This window comes from Mobula hypostoma, chromosome 8 (assembly GCF_963921235.1).
Source record: "Mobula hypostoma chromosome 8, sMobHyp1.1, whole genome shotgun sequence".
Classification (NCBI taxonomy): domain Eukaryota; kingdom Metazoa; phylum Chordata; class Chondrichthyes; order Myliobatiformes; family Myliobatidae; genus Mobula; species Mobula hypostoma.
The window spans coordinates 96,672,386-96,695,930 of NC_086104.1; the positions used below are offsets into that span (position 1 = coordinate 96,672,386).

The 23,545-nt window shown below is 39.3% G+C and overlaps 1 protein-coding gene across 6 annotated transcripts in view; it reads right to left on the bottom strand.

The window, feature by feature from the left end:
- The window catches only part of LOC134350757 (KH domain-containing RNA-binding protein QKI), a 559,128-nt gene extending 540,668 nt beyond the window's left edge, over positions 1-18,460 (bottom strand). The window contains exon 1 of one of the 6 annotated variants that reach the window (XM_063056413.1): positions 17,792-17,857. Coding sequence is in view for 5 of the 6 variants with exons in the window: in XM_063056410.1 (XP_062912480.1) it covers positions 17,972-18,113 (142 nt within the window). In the remaining variant the exon portion in view is untranslated. Of the gene's footprint in view, positions 1-17,791; positions 17,858-17,971 lie in introns of those variants that run through there. The other 5 variants (XM_063056410.1, XM_063056409.1, XM_063056411.1 and 2 more) reach the window with 5 other exon arrangements.
- Between the last annotated feature and the right edge of the window lie 5,085 nt (positions 18,461-23,545).

The window sequence follows — 23,545 nt, forward strand, 5'->3', positions numbered from 1 at the left end:
ACAAGTGATCAGTGTCCCGCTCTAACACAAGCTGTTCGCAATATTTTTTCTCTCCTTACAAAAAATCAGAAAGCAGTTATTGAAATACAGCAACTTCCCTAACAGCCATTTTATTGCTCAGATATTTTCTGATATCTTGCTTCATGCTAAATCAAAGAAATATCCTGAAAATAATTGCAGAGAGAAATATTTTCTGGAATGTTTTTCAGACGGAAGCATTTATGAATACTGCTCATTATTATTTCACTCATCTGCATAGATATCCCAATAAAAGGATAGAATCCAAATTGTATTTTAAAAAATCTTGTAAGATTATAAATGTTTACATTCTTCAAATTACTTGTGGACTATATATGTACATGTCTGCAATTAAGATCAATTATCTGCCAGCCTCCCAATTTTCTTTCAGCAACAGTTATGATACAGTATTTCTATCATCTTCTATGAGAGTAGCACAACGAAATTTCCAATGCACTTGATTAGCTATGTGTTCAAAATACATGGAAGAAATCTTTTCAAAATAGACCTTAATTACCCCAGTTTTGTGGGCAATTAATATGAAAGAAAACTAAACAGACTTCTCAACATAAATCCACGATGTTTTCAATGTTACCATTAACATCAGCGGCTGGATACTCTGATAGCACTGGACATCAAAGATTTTGCTTCCTGAATACTTCTGGTTGTATCTCATGGATTTTAGGCTGCTGATTATGAAAAACACCATAAAATTTCCCTATCATGCACTCCCAATTTTTAATCACCTATGTTTGTTCTTTCAATTCATAATTCAAGTCAGAATAACTGATGCCAAGATTAAGGAAGCATTTTTGTTGGTCCACAAGTCAAACACGTCATCAATTCGAAGAACTTCCAGTGGGACCAGAGAAAATCACATAGAAGGCATACAAGGATGGTGTTGAAAATATTCTTGGCAACTAAAGAGCAGGTGCAGCTGGTTGACAACATGCTACAACTATACAAAACCATGAAGTACAATATGTCACTAAAGATTCATTTTCTACATTCCAACTTAGACTTCTTCCCTGCAAATCTTGGCGCTGTCAGTTACGAGCATGGTGAAAGGTTTCACCAGGATATTGCCATCATGGAGAAACAGTATCACGGAAACTGGAATCCATCAATGCTGGCTGATTATTGTTGGACACTTAAGTGAGAAGCCTCAATACTAAGCACAAATGAAAATCATCAAAAAAACCTTTTCAGCAATTGAACTATTGCAAAGCATCAGCACCATTTGCAATTAAATGCATTATATTCAATAAAAGTTAATTCCTTGCTTCTGCAAATTCCTACATAAGATACAAGATGTCTGAAATTATATTTGTGTTCAGCTTCAAGTGGTCTATCATAAACAAGAAAGATTCCTGAGGAAACAACACTTTCAAAAAAATTTGTTGCAATACACAGAATGTGCAGAAGGAGCTCTGTGTACATCAAAACACAGTGAAATGCAGCATTTGCATTAACAAATACAACCAAGGATGCGATGGGGCAGCCTGCTAGTGTTACCACAATTTCTGGTGCCAACATAGGATGCCCACCATGCTAGGCAGAACACAAGGAAACAAAACATAAACAAAGCAACAGGCTGCCTTTGGCCTCCAATAAACTCATGGATTCGCAGACATTTGAGCCTTCAACTTCCTCAAAAGACAAGATATGCATTCAGTGGCCACTTCATTAAGTACATACTTTTGTTTTCTTAGCATTTTAAATACTATACTTCAAACCAACTGAATCCTATCAACTTTTCTTACCTCAAAAGTTGACTATAAATTATATCTATCCTAATGTACTGTAGTGGCAAACTTTCTATCTTTTACCCGACATTCAATATGGATCCTTAGAATTTCCACAGATACCGACAGATTGCACATATAAAGCACCAATTGAAGTAAGATGGTACAAACAAGATCTGCTTTGGCAATCAACTCCATGCAATCCCTGGGTGTCTGGTGAAACAATGAAATATATTTAAATGCCTAACTGCTTCTGGGAAATGAAATTGAGGAAAACTATTTGGGAGCAAGATCTGGAACTAAAATTTTGCAGTTGATTTTCTGTCCCTCTTTCAGAAATGCCAAAAGTCTTTCGATTTTAGAAAACGGCACCCACTAAAATCTATAACAAGCCCCGATTTGTCACATCTTTGAAGGGATTATAATAAAAGAATGAATATTTCAAAATACTCATCTGTAAATGAGAATCAGAATTATATTTCAATAATAACAGGTCATTGAGTGAGGTCAATTCATTATTCCACATTCCTCATAGCAAAACATCTCCCTTCTGTCAAAGTAGTAGTTAAATCCATTGGTTATGTGCCAGACTTCAATCAGTTTCAGTTGTCAGCCTGGTCAGATATTTAGCATAAAGACCAATTCATCAACTACACAGCATTGAGATAACAATATTAATTAGTAAAATAACAAGTAATTTGCTGAAAGATCTTTTAACAAATCCATGTAAAATGCATTTAAAGCACAGAAATAAGCTGGATTTACTAACTGACCTACATTTCAGTTTTGTTCAATCAGATGGTGTAAAATAAAATTGACATTGATTAATGTACAGGACAGATATCTTCTCCCATAAAGGTCTTGGTCAAGCCTTGGATGTTAAGACATTTCTTCTCACTATTGTATTTCTGCCATATGGTATTTCTTTGGCACAATCCTAAATTTGTATAATTCTATATTTCCTCATGATACAGAAGACCACTCATACCATTGAGCTCCCAGAAAAATCCTGCATCTTATTAACTTTTTCTTTGTAATCTATATGGCAATATCTAGAATGGGCAATGAACCTACCTATCAACACATCAAAGAAAACACACGATCACCGTGAGAATGCACATGGTGTACAGAGGCAGAACTGAAGTTCAGAACTCAAGATCACCAGCACTGCATGGTAGCAATTTTACCAGCTGCTCCAATCTGAGAGCCTCTACTATTCATCTTAGTTTCCTGCAATTGCTTTCACAAATATTATAAATTCTTCCAATTAATCATTTTTGCATTCTCTGTGGCAGCATCAGGCCTCTGACTTCTTCCTATCTTTTGATACAATATAAAATAACCACCTTTGCTTTCTCTTTTGATCCAAGATTTTCATGGCAGAGGTTGTAGTTTTAAACATTGTTAATTAGTTCCAGTCGTGTGTAATTTGTTCGGTCATCCTTTCAGTCAATGTCAAGATCCTTGTATTCTATATTTATATAAAGGCATTTTGTACTTAGCTCGGATCACAAGTTCCTCAAATAAGCTGCAATGCATGCAGAGCCAGCAGAAATCACCATCTTGCAGTCATAAGCCGGAATTCCAGACAATATTCCCAATACTACCATGTTTCGCCACCACCCCCATCCCAACAATGGGTTCAGCAAACATAAACCAATAATTAAATCTAAGATAGTTCTGGTCTGCACAATGTACTGATCGCTTGCCACCTGTAACCATTCCAGGAGAGGAACAAGTGGGGAAAAAGGAATGGGTGGGCTTGTGGGAAAGGGAAGGCAAGGGGATGCCCTCCCCCTTCATTGGTGCATCTTATTTCTCCCATCCTGCCTTCCCACAAATGTTCTGATGTTTCTATAATCAAGAGAATAGAAGTTAAGAGTTCATTATACAATTTTGGACATTAATAGGGAAAGCAAGTGAAGATTGTTCCTACTATGAGGCATGAGAAGTCTTGAGGCCTGATAAGGTCAGAGCACTTAGATCCATTCTAGACAAAAGTCAATAGGATTTATATTTCATTTTCTGGTGGCATAATTAATAAATTTAGAAAATTAATGTGTTAATTTGCTATCAGTAATAACAATCATAGAACTTTGACAAACTACAACAAATGCACTGGTTATGCCATATCCTGGCATAGAAACACCAATGACCAGGAACAGAGAAGTCAATGGAAAGTAATACATACAGCCTTGTCCATCAAAGGCAAAGCCCTTCCCACCACTGAGCACATTTACAAGGAGTGCTGCCACAAGAACAGAGCATTCATCATCATGGGCCCCCACCATCCGGACCATGCTCTCTTCTCAATATTACTACTGAGCAGGAGGCATAGAAGCCTTAGGTCCCACGCCACCATGTTTAGGAACAGTTATTACTCAATAATCATCCACACAAGTTCAGAAGCCTGATAGCTTTACTCAAGTGAACTCTGAACTGATTCCGCAACCCACAGATTCACCTTCAAGGACTCTACAATTTATGTTCGCAGTGTTCTTTTATTTAGATAATTTGTCTTAATTTATATATACACACACACACACACACACCTACCTCTCAGGTGACTAAGAATTTTGTACAGATGTGGAATTTGTTAATCTGGCAGGAGCAAAGGATATTGGGAATGGCAAGGGTGGAGCGCTGCAAGAGATGTGTGGCAGAGGTGTGCCAGGGAGGGGGATGATGCAGGTACAGACACACCCAACTCACCTGAGATACCAGGCAAGGTCATTTGATTCCAAACAATTGGTTTACTGATCATTACAGAATGTTTTTCTGGTGCTTCTTGCTCCCTCTCCTTTCCCTTCACCTTTTCTCAGCCATGATTCTCCCCTCTTTGCCCCCTTCCCACTCTCAGTTCATATAAGAGACCCATATTAGAATCAGGTTTATCATCACTCACATATGTCATGATTTTTTTTGTGGCAGCAGTACAGTGTAATACATAAAATTACTGCAGTACTATACAAAGTCTTAAGCACCATATATACAGTATACTGTACACACATATATACATACACCCATGAGTTTTGCACAATATGTACTTCAATAAATTTACTTTCACTGAGAATATAAAAGAGATAGCCAAACGTTGACCATCCCATTACACCCTTAGTCCCACGCAGGGTCTCAACCCAAAACTCCCAACCGTCCCTTTGCCTCCACAGATGCAGTCTGACACATTGAGTTCCTCCAGAAGTTTATTTTTTGTTTCAGATTACAGTCTCTGCTGTCATTTGCATCTCCACTGTATCAGCTATTGCTTAACCAGTCAAAGAGGCAATTCTCCCAATTTAGGCCTGAGCCCCCGATTCTGAAAGGCAACACTGAAAGATCAACTGGGCTGAGAATAACTGTCCTACTGGTGAATGTGGTGCCTTAGCTAACCCAAGATGATTTGTCTAGTTGTCTTCCTGCCTTTATTTTCATCTCCTCTCTAACACAAACCACTCATGTTTTACCATGCAAACTACCTGCTGCAAACCAATGCTTTCTGAACATCAAGCCTCAAGAATTTCGCAAAATTAAGAGTTGAAAATGTAAGTTAAAAAGTTTATTAAAATAAATAGAATGCGGACATGTAGGTTTGAGTGGAAGAGATTAAGCTGCACCAATTCCTGAATTCCTCTTTAACCTCAAAGTTATAAATCTCCAGAAGATTGATTGTGTGTGATTATTGACTCAACTTATTTTATTGACTAGTTTAGATATGATGAATTCTGTTACCTATTGTGCAGGAATCCTTTTGTCAGAACAACAAATGCACTCAAATACATCAGTAAATTCCCACCAGCTGAAATAAGCTTTAATATTTTCCTACTTGCTGATTTTGTAACACTGCCATTTCAATCTAATCCTTAATGAGTAATGGCACAAAGCACCAAATTGTTTTTATTTTAATATTAAATGACACAATTTATAACCGAGGGAAAGTAGAATATTCACTTAAGTATTGCAGAGTAACATATTCAGAACCTTAAAATTGAGATTAGTCCCTCTGGCACATGGAGAAATATTCATCTGCTTTGGGAGAATTGAATTAGAAAATATTGGGCCAGAATGTCAGGCCATAAGGGCCAGTTTCTGTACTGTACATTTCGGTGATTCTATCAAATGTCACTTAAAAGATTAATATCCAGTAAAAGAAATCTATTAACCTCATTTCTGACCTGTGTATGACTCCACACCTATTTCTAAAACCAAGTTCAAGTGATCCAAATTTAACCATTAAGGCACCACACACAATTCCTACCAAGTTCACTTTCAGATGAACTCAATGCCTTCTATGCTCGCTTTGACTGTCAAAACATGGAGGACCCATCACAAACTCCCACAATAGTCTTCACCAGGATGAACCCACAAAAAGTGTCCAGCCCAGACAGAGTACCTGGCCAAGTACTAAAGGCCTGTGCTGATCAACTGGCTGGAGCGTTCACTGAGATCTCAAAACTCTTGCTTCAGCAGTCTGAAGCACCTACTGCTTCAAGCAGATTTCACTTATAGCGGTGCCCAAGAAGAATGCATTAACGGGCCTCAATGACTATCGTCCAGTAACACTTTCATCCACAGTAATGAAGTGCTTTGAGAGGTTGGTGATAAAACATTTCAATTCCTGCCTGAGAGGCAACTTGGATCTGCTCCAATTTCCCTTCTGGCTCCACAGCAGATGCCATCTCTTAGGCTCTTCACTCAACCCCGGAACATCTGGACAGCAAAGATGAATACATCAGGATGTTTTACATTTACTACAGCTTGGCTTTCAATAGGCTTCAAGACCTTGGCCTCAGTACCTACTCGTGCAATAGGATCCTCAATTGCAGATTCCTTACCCCCACCCCCCGCCATGTCAGTTTGGATCGGTAATAATATCTCCTCCACGATCTTCAGCACAGATGTACTACAAGGCCATGTGATTAGCCCCTGCTCTACTTGCTTTACACTTATTACTGTGTGGCTAAGCACAGCTCCAATGCCATATTCAAGTTTGCTGATGACACCACTGTCATGGGCCAAAGCAAAGGTGGTGATAAATCAGCATATAGGAGAGATTGAAAATCTGGCTGAGTGATGCCACAACAACAACCTCTTACTCAATGTCAGCAAGACAAAAGAGCTGATTATTGACTTTAGGAGGAGGAAACTAAAGGTCCAAGAGCTAGTTTTCATCAGAGGTGGAGAGCATCAGCAACTTTGGTGTTATCATTTCAGAGCACCTGTCCTGGGCCCAGCACACAAGTACAAATATGAAGGAAGCACAGCAGTGTCTCTACTTCCCTAGAGGTTTGCGAAGATTTGGAATGACATCTAAAACTTCGACCAACTTCTACAGATGTGTAGTGGAGAGTATAATGACTGGCTGTGTCACAGCCAGGTATGAAATACCAATGCCCTTGACTGGAAAATCCCACAAAAAGTAGTGGATGCAGCCCAGTCCATTACAGGTAAAGGCCTCCCCACCATTGAGCACATCTACATGAAACATTGTCGCAGGAAACAGCATGCATCTTCAGGGACCCCCACCACCTAGGTCAAGCTCTCTTCTCGCTGCTGCCATCTGGAAGGTGGTACAGAAGCCTTAGAACTCACACAGCCAGGTTTAGGAACAGTTATTACCCCTCAACCATCAGGCTCTGGAACCAAGGGTGACATCTTCATTCACCTCACTGGACCCATCATTGAAATGTTCCCACAACTTGTGGACTCAATTTCAAGGACTCTTTATCTCATGTTCTCCATACTTCTTTCTTTTCGTATTTGCGCAGTTTGTTGTCTTCTGCACACCAGTTGAAAGCCTAAGTTGGTGTGGTCTTTCATTGATTCTATTATGGTTATTATCCTATTGTGGATTTATAGAGTATGCCTGCAAGAAAACGAATCTCAGAGCTGTAGACAGTGACATATATGTACTTTGATAACAAATTTAATTTGAACTTTTAAAGCTAAAGACTGCAAGATGCTGAAAACTCAAAACACTAACTCTGCTGTACTTCATACTTATTAACTTGGTGAGGGAATTTGAACGTTCTTGCTGCCCAACAGGACAGATCAATAGCAGCAGAGAAACATGAGCTTATGTAAATTAGCAGCAAAAGCATGATACTATTAAAACATTTTAAAAATATTTCTAAAAGGTATAAGAACTCACATTATTTTCCTCCTGAGCTCTAAAGAAACTGATCACTTTCTTGCCCAAAAGATATTGCTGAATTAGTTTTACTTCTATCCACTGTGCTTGAATGCCGCTCTGATTATAAACCATGCAACAGAATGTGATGAAAAAGTTGCAAATGAAATCAATGATTTATTGATTGAAAGCAGTAGTTGAGACACTGCTTCAACCTGAGGCAATTGTAAATGTGTTAAATGAGATGAGAACTATGGTTATACCAAGTTACATCAAAGCTAGATTTATAAACAACATGTTGGTAATTCACACCTTGTACATGAAAACACATTCATAGCCATTGCTGAATACAGAATAATGCTTCATTAAAACAGTGTGCAATTTTTATAGCTCCTATTCTTTGTCCCGTGCTGTGAACTCTGTTTTGGTACTTCTATCAGTGTCATAACCTGCCATTTAAAGATGCACTCTCGCAACCTGGTAATAATCACAAATTAATAATTTCCTTTGAAAGGAAATGTTTGGATACCAAATCAGTGTTTTCCTGGGAAATTTTGAAAGATCGTTCTTTCATATTGCATGACATACAAGACCAAGTAACATTTCCAAATTATGCAGGGTGAAGGGATAACAGCTATTACTCCTGATAGAGGTGCCATTACAGGAAAAATAGAGTATACCTGAGATTTTCAGTAAAAATTAAAAAAAATAAAATGTTTCACTAGACTTTATTCCCACTATTGTTAAAAACAGTGCATTTATACAATGGTTCAAATGAAACTTGACAGGTCTTATCTGAGGAATAAGCAAAAAGTTATATATATATATATATATATATCCCACCTTATGCCATATTTGTTAATTTTTTTAAAAAAATAACCAGTAATCTACTGGTCTGTTTTTAATGCAATCAATGCAAGAACCTCCACAGATCTACAAGGGAATCATTACAAAGCCTTACCACAGTGTTCATTTCAGTTCTAAATGGGCACTCCTTTATTTTGTTCTTCAGCCAGGAGAAACATTCTCGCCAGATTTACCTCACCAGGTCAACTAAGGTTTTGCATGTTTCAATGAAGTCAGCTCTCGTTCTTCTAAATTCTAAGGAATGAAGGATTAGTTTTCTCAATTTCTTCCCAATTTGACAGATCTGCCACTCTCCAGAGCCAACCTGGTTAATTTTCACTGCAATCCCTCAACAGTAAGCAAACAGCATTCACAAATATGCCAGCAGCTCATGCAGTAAGACATCTTTACACTTGTGCTCAACTCCTCTTACAATACAGGTCAAAATACTATTTACCTTTGTAACTGCCTGCTGATTTGCGCATGATTCGAACAGGTCTCTTCGAACTTCAATGTTACCTAGTATGTTGCTATTAAAAACTTATTCAACTTGTCTGCTTTTTACTGCAAAAATGGATGATCTCACAATTTTTCACATTTTGTTCCACCTGTCATGCTGTTGAGACAAGCACTCATTTAGCTTATCTATATCCCCTTGTATTCACATCAGCACTCACATTCCCACTTACTTATTTGGTTTCCTCAACTAAATCAACATAGTTATGAACGGCATGATCTTAGCTGTATCCAGTTAGTTATACACCAAGAAATTATCATCTAGATTATTGGTATTAATTTGAATATGCCCTGTCTATATATAGATTAAAATTCCCCATAATCACTGTCACAATGGCATGCACCCATTTTCCCTACTTATACCATGCTCTGTATCATAACTACTATTCAGAGATCCATAAATAAACTCCCACTGATGTTTGCTGCTCCCTGTGTCTTGTCTTCACATAAACTAATCTGAATTCTATACTATGATCTACTAAGCCAAGATCCATTCTAACTCTACATGTTATCTCTTATTAACAACACTATCCCAACACATTTTCTCTTTTTGTTGACCTTTATAAATGTTGAACACCCGGAAATATCCAATTCCAGCTTTCATCACCCAGCAGTCACATTTCTATAGTGGATAAGATTTACAGTATAACCATTGATGACCTCGTGTATAGTTCTTTCATGTTTCTTGTTAGAAAGACAGTGTGTATTTAGATATAATGGCTTTATATTTGGCATTTGAACTTTCTTTAAATACACACTCTGACCCTATTTGCCACTTGCCTTTGTTTCCATTGAAAATTTCATTTTGATTACTACATTTCTAATCTACATCTTTGGAGTGTCTTCTCTCACTCCCAAACCTCCAATCAGATTCTGCACACTACTTTAAACGTTCTCCAGAAGCCTCAGAAAACCACACTTCATGAGCCCTTTGGCTTTGGCCTAATCTCTCCCTGGAGGCCAAGGTCACGTACACTCAGGCTGTCCCATCTGAGCAGTTTCTTGACTTTCATCCAAATTCATCAGTGAAGCTCACCATTCAATTCTTTCTGAATGCTTATCTAGCCTCCAGCTCATTATGGATCTCAGGAGTTCCTATACAATGGATGCAACATTTCTAGGAAACACATCCTGATGAAGACCATACTATTGTACATTTGCAGTGGCAAGCACAGTGCAGGGGGATGGTTCCTGAGAAACAAGATCCACCCGTGGTTGGTGACAACTATACACTCTCTAACCACAAAGGAAGTCATAAAGGATTGCAGTGAGAAAGGTCAAGGCTTCCTCAAGGTGCGTCAGTCTGAGGTAACACTGCCGTGTCAGCCATTTAAGCATAGATTACTGGGCAGCATAGTCTTTCAAGCCAGAGGCAGCAGCTAATGTCAAAGAAAAAAAAGCAGCAAGGAAGCCTGGAGCCTAAATTCAACAATATAGAGCCTGAAAAGATTAAGAGGAAACAGAAGGCCACAGAGGATGTCCCCCACAATATTTACAGCCTCATATCTTGCCTAAACAAATGAAGGAAACATTGATATTGCTGGATAAAAGTGAGTCCCAGATAGAAAGTACTTCTCCCTATCAGAAGGAATCTTCAAATCTGTTGTCACCTCTGAAAGCCACATGCCCCTCTCCTTTCTCCAAACACTACCACTATGACAAAACAATTAGATTTGACGGGAGGGAGGAGAATGAGAGAAAATAATACAAAGATGATGCATGAAAATCCTTAATGTCCTGCTTTGCATGTCTGGTAGCATTAATTACAAAGTATGGTTGAATTAATAAATTCAATTAGTTTAAAGGCTTGCTATAAAATCTAATTCCTGCTGAACAGCACATTGCTTAAAGAACTTGAAGATTTATACAAAATGCACTTTACTGCGGAGGATGGCTACTCAACACGTGTAAACAGAGGTCTCGACATCTTGTGGAGACATGAAACTTCTTTTCACATTGCTCCATTATGTGGAGATTCACGATCCTGAAAAAACAGCACAGTAGCGACTTCCTTCCAAATCGTTACCATGAAGGGCTTCACCAGTTCTCCTTCCCCTTCCTTTCAACCCAAATCTCAAATACAAAAGAACTTTCCTCTGGGCATGCATTTTGTTGACTAGCATATGTATATCCCTTCTAGCACATGTGGAAGATCTCCACAAAGGCAAACATAATGTGTCTTGTTCCTGTGTGGTTGCCATGGGAAGTGTTCTTTGACGTTTTATGCCATTCTGACTGCTGCAAAACAAAGGGTCAGAAGCTGGACCAAACTGAAAGAGATTCCATTTTGGCTTATTTCTGTGTGTAATCAACCCCAATTCTGTTGCACTCCTGATTATTGCCAATGTAACGAAAATTTTCAAGCAGGCAGTAATGCTAAATACAATATTTTAATGTAGAGAACACACATCAAAGTTGCTGGTGAACGCAGCAGGCCAGGTAGTATCTCTAGGAAGAGGTACAGTCGACGTTTCGGGCCGAGACCCTTTGTCAGCACTAACTGAAGGAAGAGCTAGTAAGAGATTTGTAAGATTAGTAAGAGAAATCTCTTACTAGCTCTTCCTTCAGTTAGTCCTGATGAAGGGTCTCGGCCCGAAACGTCAACTGTACCTCTTCCTAGAGATGCTGCCTGGCCTGCTGCGTTCACCAGCAACTTTGATGTGTGTTGCTTGAATTTCCAGCATCTGCAGAATTCCTTGTGTTACCATTCTTATCAATAAGCATTATTAAAATCTCCATTAAAAGCACCTGAATTACAATAGTAAGTTCAGATATAGTATTACTGATGACAACTATGCATTTATTAGAGAGTAGCTCTAACAATTCAACTCCACATCTTTGAGCATCGAATATTCTTGAACTATTACTTACTATTTAACATCATGATTTAACACTTGTTTAATAAATTAGGGAAATAAATGGTTTCTATTTCTCCATATTTATTTTAATTATTAAACTTCAAAATCTAAGATTCTTTGATATCATATCTGCAATTCTATACCATTCAGCATAATTGATACATTAAGCATCAGTGTAAACATTCTTTTAAACAAAATTAATTTGATGCCAGCAAGTTCACAAAAATCTAAGTGAATTTAGACTAACTTTCGTCAAAATAATCTACCTCCTCTGATGCCACAATGAAAGAATGATGTTGTGGATCTGCGCCAGGCTATTAGGTTTGCGGTATCAATATCAATATATATGAATAAAATATTTGTTAGTAAGAATGAAGGAGTTCTCCCTAGTGTCCCCAGCAATATTTATCCCCAGTAAAATTGAAACAGGTCATTATTACATTGGTGTTTGCTGGACTTGTGGACAGATTGATTTCCAAGTGATTCGATTTGCTGTTAAACACTCGGCAACACTGTACATTCTTCTTAAATCTATCAGCTTTTATTGTTTAGTTCTGACTCACTTGCATTCTATATATAAAAAAAGATGTACTAGAGTAGGCATTAATACTGCACAGCCTTCATCCTTCTTTACCTTTGACTACATAAGAAGCAGATAAAATGAATTTACACCGTCTCACCCTAGGAACTTTAAACTGCAATATTTCACTATAAACAATGCACTGTCAGCTGCAAGTTAACTTTAGCTACCAATTGATCTCTGCATTGTCATACAAGATAGCCATGAAAGTCTTTTTATCATTTCCCCTTTTGTGTTAATACTAAAACATAGCAAATTGGAAGAAATCAGTAAATGGGTTACAAGAACTTCATATTTATCTATAATCTTTGCAATAGCAAAAAACATCCCAAATGCTAGCAAACAATTAGTATAGAACATAGAGCAGTACAGCACAGAATGGGCTCTTAAGGCCAATTTATACTTCTGTGTCAAATCGACACCGTAGGTATGGCGTAGCCACGTACCCTATGCCGTAATCTGACGCGTACCTCCCCAAAAAATGTAACTACACGTTGCGGCGACAGACCGTAACAACTGTGATTGGTCCGCTTGGTAGCATCGCATTTCCTCCTACGCTGCAACAGCTTCCCATTGGGCAACTGAAGGGCAGGGAAGGAACTCTGGCTGCAATGCTTTCCATAAAGCTTTACAGACCTCTGAAATTATGGAGGATCCTGTGCTTGACGCCAATTTGTAGCTAGCTGCTACAGCCTTTTGACTTCCAGCTAAAGCTAAAACTCTTAATAGTGATTGCCAGTCTCTGAGTATACTGTGCGTACACTGATGAGAAATAAATGGTTGGAGACGATGAACCAAATCGTCAAATCTACCTGCCGACATCCGAAAATATTTGAAATGCATTTCCTTGTCCATGTCTCTCAGTGGCCAGACAAGCACAGAAAATTCACCCTCCTTCAGTTTCAGTCACAATTGTTTGAAGTTTGAGTTTCTTCGTGTTGAAACTCAACACAAAGAAACTCAACTCAGTGGCATAGAAACCCAGCCACCAACTAGCATTTTGGCAGTGAATTGCAGAGCGACACAGACACACCAACACACAAGTATAAATGCTCACAACGGCATAGACCACTTGCGTAGGCTACTACGCAGAAGTATAAATCAATCTTTAGGCTCATGATGTTGTGCCAATCTTTTTTTAAATTTAGAGACACAGTACAATAACAGACCTTTCCAGCCCAAAGAGTCCGCAGCGCACAATTTCATCCATAAGACCAATTAACTTACTAACCTGCATGCCCTTGGAATGTAGAAAAAACCAGAAGACCCAAAGGAAACCCACCTGGGGGAAATGTACAAACTCTTTACGGACAGCAGTAGAATTGAACCTGGGTCCTGGCGATGTAATCACTACACTACCATGTCACCCCAGTACTCTATGATCAATACAATCCATCACTCCTAACGAGCCCCATAACCTTCCATTTTTCTTTCACCCATAAAGACATAGCACTACAGCACAGAAATGGGCCCTTTGGCCTGGTGTTCTGCCTCATCCCATCTAAATAATTCTTGATCAACATAGACATGGAGGGTTGAAGGGCCTATTTCTGCGCTGAATGATGCTATAAGCCTCTGCAAGGGGCTTCACAGATGCATAAATTGGACAAAACTATTATTAAAAAGTCAATATATTGGTCAAAAAGTATTTCTAAGTAACAAAGAAGAAATATCTGATGGAAAACTCCAGGTCAGGGGTTTCCCAACCTGGGGTCTACGGACACCTCGGTTAATGGTAAGGGTCTATGGCATAAAAAGGTTGGGAACACTGGCTCTCGAACCCTTAACTGTGAAGGGGCAGAGCTCTCAAGAGACAGCAAAAATATTTTATAAACAGAGAGAACAAAAAGATAATCTGAAATCAAGAATGAAGTTTTTAAAACTGGGGATTCAGAACCAATCTCAGATAGTTTTTAAAAAAATCAAACACAAGCCAATCTTAAAATGATTACTTCAAATAGCTACTGACAACTTATTTTTACTCCAAAGATGTACCAAGCTGTTATACCAGCAGTATTAAAACAAATTGGACCAGCATCTATTTAAAGGTAGTCTGCCATTAAAAATTCAACCAACTCTACCCTCTTGCTAAATATAGTAATACTAAAAGTAGTTATATCCACAATGCATGGTGTCACTAATTTGCTATCACACTCCATTGCCTTTATCAGATATGAATGAGATCTTACAACTACTAGAAAACGTGCAAACTTGCTGATTCCATAAAATTTTTCAGCCTAATATTATCCATATGTTATAACAGTGGATTTTCTTCTGATTATCCCGTTTCATATATTTGGCACTTTATAAATCAATTGTTGCAAATAAAGAAAAATCTTCAGTGATACAAGGTTTATAAAGTTATTTAACAAAATATTTTCTACTTGAGGACTATTCCCTTTCCCATGCCTCCAAGCAAAATGGTTGTATCTCTACACAATCTGCACATATTAACATATAAAAATATTTATCCAAAAGAAAAATCCAAAACAAATTTCATAGAAATTCCTTCAATGAGTCAGGCATAATAAAACTTTAAATAGTTCAGCTCTGACTATTTACAAGTTTCATGTTCTAACTATTGGAATAGCAACTCACCAGTACATTCACTTGTACTACAGTGAATTAAATTCTTATGGTCAATGTAGAGTAAACAGAAGGTACCATAGTATATAGAGCCTTATGTTGTTAACTCTACAATAGCTAAGAATTTAATCCACAATTGTTTCTCAGATTAAATTTTCTCAGGTATTTGATAGAGCGCTGAGATTCATTTGTACACCAAGAAAATGAATTTGATCTTTTTTTATGTAAAAAGTTCAAAATCAAATTGTTACTTTTTATGTTTAGGTGTGCTTGTCAGTTTTAAACCTCATTTTGGAATCTTGACAATACCAGATTAATTTCTATAATAAAACAATAACTAACGATTCTTGCAATATTTTGGTTCCAAATTAACCAACTTTTAATTTATTATTTACAGAAATATTTATATTTTAGTATGTGAAATAAAGGCAAGCTTGTGGAACAAATGGGGACGAAAAACGAATGGCTCAAAGAGCTGGAAGCATATGGTTAAGTTCCGATCGGTAAGTCAGTCACCCTAACTCTGACAAGCATTCTCAAGCAACAAACTTCGACACAGAAAAAGCTTCACTGATTTATCAGTGCACGATCTGGCACACCCTAGCGTTCGAATATGGAACTTTTACAAAGTTTGTCAGATTTATGCAAGCAACATCAGCGTTAAATTCGGAATGTGACCTGGCTTTTACCCGAGAAAGCTAAAGCAGAAGAACGATTAACTCTACTGGCATTTCCTTAGGTCATATGTTCCTTTCTGAAAAGGGGAAATGCTCTCCAACCTCTGCCTCGCTGCTAACTGCTACTATGAACACATACTGAATAAGAAATCAACAAATGAGTGAATCAAAGAATTTACTAACATGTTCTAAAGGACACTGAACTCACGTGAAAGGGATATGGGCGTCTTCTTCCGACGCCCGGCTTTGAGCAGAGTTGACAGTGTAAAAGCTCATTATTTTACGTGATTATTGATACATGCCGCATAATAACATTTATAATGGGGTCGTGTGGACTCAGAACAAAACTGTTTTTCATCAAAACAGTTGGCGAATTTTCAGACTTTGCCTCACGTTTAAATTTGTATCAAATGTATAGATACCATACAAAACCAAACAAATTGACCAAGACTATTTCCTCCTAGTATGTATTTCCTCCCACACAATTATTCTTTTGGATTTAAATCCGCCCGAGTGGTTTAAAACAAATATTACTGCATCGTTGCCCGTTCCATGCTTATCCAATATCAGACCGGTCAATTTCACACCTTTACGCGTCCCGTTTACATTTTGGTTTAACCCCCCCCCCCCCCCGCGCTGTCCCTATTCTAATTCCGCCCGCTTCTCTTTTCGCAAGACTAAATCTGAACTGTTCCACTGAACCTCCAAAGTTAAACGTAACTCCCTCGGCTACGACTTCCTCTTCAAATTACACAAACCACTTTCTGATGAAAACCCGAAGCAGTCGCCTGCAATAAAGCCATCATGTACCCAGCACGACAGCGATACAATTCTTGGATCGAAGCTAAGGCAGAATTCATCTTCTTTCACTTCGATGCCCTTTTCGTGATACTGCAACCATTCCACACTTCGTCGCAAAATCCGACCCCGAGGCAAAAATGGGATCAAAACACAGACAACCTCCATCTAAATATCAGCATAGCACCGGCATGAGTTCTGCACACAACTATAAGACAAATATTAAAACTCTTGACCAACGCACACCATGAAACTCGAATTAAAGCTGCACGATTCACTGGAGCAGTACTCGAAGTTCCAGAATACTAAAACCAGTCTTCCTCTACCAGGACAGACAACCCAGTATGACTTGCCCCGTTTCTTCGATCACTTTTTAAATCAATCCCCAGGGATGTCTTCCCTCTGAAAAGCTCATGCTCCCTCCAATGCGTTCACTGCAAGCCCTCGTCTCCCTCGGATTGATAGAATTTCATTTTCACCAATGCAGTTCTCGTCCCTGCCTAACTGACCGTCTCCGAGACTCGGCACCCGTGTCAATCTCAAGCTGGGACAGCAGGACGACACGATGGAAATCACAGCCCCTTAGAACAATAATAAAAAAAACAATGACGAGTGCACTCTCTCTGAAACTGGTCTGCCGGCAGCCGAAATATCCACCAGCTCCTCTCCGCTCAAACCGCGAAGGGGCAAAGCAGCAAGTCACCAGCGCATCCTACGGTGACCACGATTCGCACCGTCAGCTGGAGTCTGTAATGCAGGAACCCTTCAGACATTCATCTCGGCGATTTTGCACAGCCCTCTTTTATATCCATTGCATTCACCACGAAAATAAGCCACGGCAAGACATCAACTACATGCCCATACCCGTCAAGCCCTACTCGCTCCTCTGCAATTCTCAATAATCACCATATTCCAGCAGAGCACTCTTTGAAACAAATATACTTTTTTAAAAAAATCGCACAGCTCTGCAAACACATTTCCCGTTTCTACGGTCTGTATGGGAGGTTGAGAGGAAAAGGAGACGGGAAGAATCTGCAAACCTTTCCTCTTATCCTTCTCTTCATGGCCGAATGCAAACTAACCCCCAATATATCCTGCAAGTGTGTGCACAGATGCACCGAAGATGCCACTGCCATCTCTACTCACTCTTTTAATATGTTTACATATGTGTGAAGGAATGTTCCCCCCACCCCTCCCGCTCGCACAGCCAACGAACGTACCTTCGTCCAGCAACCTCTCCAAATGGTTGAAAATGCCGCAGAAGTTGGGCAGGCTACTCATCAGCTTCTTGTCGTTCATCAGTTGCATGAGATAGTCTGGGGTCGGTTTTGGTCGTTCCTTATTTTCCATTTCCCCAACCATATTCCAACGAACTTCCCCCCCTCCCCAAAACACACACACACACACGCGCACACACACAAACACGCGCGCACACACACACACACAGAAGCTCAGAAAGTTCTGGCGTAGAAGAGTCTCTCTCTCTCGGTTGGATTTTGCCCCCGCTCCCGGTGCTGGTGGGATTTGCCTCTCCTTGTTGACGGGGGTTTATTCGTAAGTCCCGTGCGAGTGCTGAGAGTTGGGCTCCGCTGTGCGCGGCGGCTCCACACTGACACAGCCGCTCGCGCACTAACGGCTCCTCTCCAATCGCTCGCGCTCTCGCTGCTCAGCCCTCGATCGCCGTCACAGCCTCCGGGAGGGGGAGGGGGTGGGGGTGGGAAAGGAGGAACAGAATGCGGGGGGGGGGGAGGTGGGAGGGGAATAGGAGAGTGGAGAGGGAGGAGTTAACTGATCACGTGTCTAGCGCGAGCGCGCTCCCTGCCTGGGTCAGGGTGGGGGTGTGTGGTTTGTGTGTGTCACGCGAACGTTCCTCACGGTCTTTCAGCGCGTGTGCGCGCCGCATCACACTTCTCTTTCCTTCGCGAACGCGCACTCGCTCCGTGGGGGGCGCGTGCGGCGCCAGGGACAGGCGTGATTCTGCGCACGCGCGTCGCGGCTCGCGTTGCGGGCTAAACCGACGCGGAAAAAAATGCTTGCGTGCTTGGACGCGAGCTTCTGATTGGTTCGGGATGAGCGATTGCGCGCTTGCGCCCTAGTGAATGACCGGGGATTTGAGGTGCGGAGCAGCGCGGTGCTGAAATATTTGACAAGCGCGAGATGAATTACCCCCGAGAGATGTGGGTTTGTATTCACTTTCGACTTGCTATTATACGCCTTTGTGTCCAGCACAATCAGTTTATTCATATGCATATAAACTGAACTGTGTTGTTGCTAAATACCTGTTTCTTTGGGTGGAAGGTAACGAAGGAGTCTAAATATTCATGAGTCCCTCTTTCTCCTTCAGCAGCCACTGGGTTTGTTCTTTACTGAGTTGATGTTGAAATGTGGGGGGGTTTGCGTTAATGAATGCATGCCTGCACACGCGGAAACAGAAACCGGGTAAAGAAAGAACTCCTAAGCTTTGTTTGTTTAAAATCTGCACTCAATCAACTGTTCCCATGGAAAGCAACACAGTATTGCCAGGCGATAAAACTGATTGCAGGCTTCATTGGTAAAAGATGCAACATGTTCTCACCTCAAATAGAATGAGATCAACTTTATTCATATAATTACGATTAATATTATTATAAATCCGATCATACCTTCTGTCCCTACGGTAAATACTTAATTCAAATGATCATTTTCAAATTTATGTAGTTATATGTGCAGGTTGTACACGCATAGTTACTGTTACTTACAGTTAATTCCATTTACTGTTAATGGAATTAAATTCCAATTGAATTTTCTATTTGGTAGCGTAAAAATGCCAAATAAAGTTCGTCTAACCTTCTGCTAATAGTGTTGCTTGACAAGAAAGCTTCCAATCGCACAATTTATTTTTATAAACGGGTGATTTTAATTTATTCCAGATTTAGCTGTTTTTTAACGGATAACGCTCGTCAAAATTCATAATCAAAGGGAACGTAATTAATAATGCGCTTTCAACCTGCAGTCAGTTATTTCCCCAGTTTTGATCAAATATTTGTAAAGTGCTCGTGCAGCATTTTTGCCAGCATCATTGCAATTCCAACACTATCTTTGTGACACTGACATAGACACAAGTGTCTTGAAGTTCTTTTGTAGAGAATTCGTTTGGTTGATGAGTTGACACCGTGCTGAGAGGAAAGAAGGGGGCATATTTGTTTCGGCGTCGAGCGATGGAATGTTATCTATTTAGCGCTTGAAGGAGAAAAATAGTGCTTTGATTCCACCGGCAATCAGAAATAAAATACCCACGTACCGCAAATAAGTGTTTGTGTATACACAGCAGATCAAATTTACTGGCGCATATTACCTGTTATATTTTTTGGTTTTCTACCTTACCAGATTTTCTGTCGGATAAGGACAACAGAATTAGCTGTAATTTGAGTTCATACGCATTTGTAGTCCTAAAAATATATCTTTTTACAGTACAGCTATTTTTGCCAAAATCTTCTATCGTGAAGTCGGGATGGGATGCTTCCGGAGTTTGAAAATACTTATTGAAAACCTCTTGTGTCCCATATGCTCTGTCACAACATAGCATTTCTTCTGCCACGTTTCTTGATGTAATACTGACTCTGATTAAATGTTAGCTGTTTCTTGGAAATAAAACGCGCAAAGTGTTTCCGATAACTACGCGAGTCAACTTTTAACTGCGCTTTGACAGATATGTACAGGACCAGACTGATCAGTATAATGTGCGTGTGATCACAAGATTTCTAATTTCAATGAAAATCCGTGCTGTGCAACGCTACTCAAAATTCTGAATGAATTTTCAGTTAACCGTCTTTTGGATCCCCCCTGCATTTTACAGTTCAGGCTGTAAAATGGTATGGAGTTTTAGTACCAAATTAGATTTCAGTTGGTTTTTCGTTTTCATGAAAACCTTAAATAACAGTAAAGCAAATCAAATGAAACGTCTTTTTATTGTTTCTTCCTTGGGCTGGTTCTGCTGATTGAATTGTAGTATAGAGAAGTCGAGGGTAGCACGTATTGGAAATATATGCTGTAGTTTTTACAGATCTCACTTTGGAAATATTTATCTTTTAATAGATTTTTCCACGTTGCCTTTGTCAGCATATCAGTAAATCGGGGAAAACAAGAGTGTCCGCGTTTGCACTTTCAGGTTTCCGATACATTGCTTACACGGACTTACTGCCCAACAAATCATTTCACTCCTTGCTTTTATGTCTGTATTTCTGCAGACATATAATCGACATATCAATTCGCAAGTCAGCATTTAGCAACGCTGTGCCAGTTTCAATTGCCATGGGATCTAGTTTTACAGTTTACTAATCTGCATTAAAGCCATCATTGTATCCACCGGGTTTTCTGCATATTTCTGCTTAAGTGGCGGAGAGCCTCCATAAATCTGGAGGCTTTATAATTATTTTCTTAGTCTACCAAATGTATCTGATTATTCTGGCATTTTTCCTTAGGAAAAGATGAGCTCAATCTATTGGACATCCTGGAGTGAAAATATGGACCTATTGTTTCTACGGAAGTCTGGCGAACCACAGGATTGCCATAGTCCTAATTGTAAAGATGATTTAAATTTTCGGTATTGAATCGCCACACATTAAAAATGATAAAGAGGAACACCAACCTGCAGGAATGTATAATTGAAACATGTAACCAGTAAACTACACCAATGACACTTACCAATCTCAATTTAAACCATCATACCAAACACTGTAAGATAAATATAGACAACTGTGTACTCAGTACTCGCCTGAATTACAATGTAACATACGTATTTTAAGACTACTTGTTGATCATTGTGCAGTTACCAGCATTAAGTTTATGTGAGGGATTGATTCATTGAAGTTACATGGCTAATTCTGCAGACTCTGCCTACCGGTAGCTGGTTTGGCAAGCTTCCTAGGAGAATTGCATCTCAAATCCTGGACAGCATTACAACAGTTCTCCCCAACTGAGTGGGCTTCTGAGTTTATAACTCATATAAATTGTGAATGGGCAAAATCCCCACTCTCTAAACATTTACCTGAAGAAGTATTGAATGGACCCTCTGCACACCTTATTCAATGATTGACACTAATTTGATGTTATTCTGGGAAGTCTCATTAGCCACACTCCAAATAGGCTACAAGTTTACCAAAAACATACCATTACATACAATCTTTGTAAATGCAACCTCAATATTAAGATAGGCTTCTCTGTTCGTAATTGTAATTAGAACACTTAAGCTGCTAAATCCCACTATCCTACTTTGTTGATTCTAGCTTTAGTAAAAATTGAAGAAACATTCTGTTGGAAATTATATCTGCTAATGCTTAGTCTGCTGAGATCCACAAGTAAGTTCTGTCTTAATATTTTAAAAATACAGCTCTACATCGAAAAGAATGTATATTTTTATGCACATTGGAATCGCTAAAGATGTTCAATTTGTCTACACGTTTATTATCATGTTCAGATGACCTAACTGAATAATTTAAACATTTTTCTAACTGGAAGGCAATTTTATTTACTAAAAATCAATTAAAATGGAAATCCAAGTGTCTATGAACTTTATTAATATGACTTTTAAAAACACACACTAATTGCATTGATGAATAAAATTTTTGGACATCGTGTGACTATGACACATTTCTATTATGATGGAAGGAATGGCTATTAACATTTCAGGGTTCCTCTCCTGATTACCCTACTGTGGCTGTTGAGTGTTGAATACAAAGTACAATTTATTGGGTTCATGAATATGCTTGCCTGTAGGAGAACCTTGAGTGAATAACCAATGTGACTGGTTACTAATGCGGTAAGGTTGCCATGAATTCTGTGTGAGTTTGTCGATTTACTAATGGATCCCTCATGGCACTGAATATTGTATCTCAGAAAAATTAGCCTGTCCTCTATTGTCTCTGCTTAATACTATGCTAATGCACTGGAAAATTGGGGCGACGAGAAGCGGTGGCATAGAGGAGTTTTCCTTGGAGCTTTAATTAAGATGTATCAATTTATGGGAGACTCAAACAGAATAAATAGGAAGGACCTACTTCTCTTTGTAAACAGACAAAATCAAGAGGACGTGGATTTAAAGCTGCTGACTGAAGGGGTGACAGAGACTGAAACCCTGAACACTTAAATAATATTTGGAGGAGTGCTGAAAGTGCTGTGACCTGCAGGATCATGGACCTGGAGCTGGAAAGTGGGATTTGGTTGAGTGTTTTTTTTCAACTGGCACAGATATGATGGATCAAATGATCTCCTGTGTCGTAAATTTTCTCCGATCCCTTCTCATTTCCTTAGCTGCATTACTCAAGTATGCACAAGTGATTAATGTCTACACTTAGAATTTGTGCAATTTTATGCCACCATCATACCGCCTTCCCTCTCCCAAAAAAAAATGTGATGCTGCAGCTCTTACAGAAGAAATCATCGACCTCATTTACTGATCACAGGCTTTGAAAGAATCTTTCCCATCAGCTTCATGATTTGAAGATAAACCAGAGTATACCTTTCCTTAATTTATTTCGAATTACTAAACTTTATTTCCTGAAGTCTGTCACTGCAAATTCCACAATTAATTTAAGGTTTCTTTTTCAATGGGCCCAATCCTCCCAGTCACTCCCTCTCCTGGGTCTCCCAACATCCCCTGTTGTCAGCAACCTCTGTCTCTTCCCCACCAACCTTAAACAGCAGTAATGGCATCTCTACATCAGGGGGTTTAATGTCCAGGGCAAAGGGACAGACACAGCCCTCCTTGAGGTGTGTGAAATTTGCACTGTTCTACACCAAACTCTCCAAGAAACTGT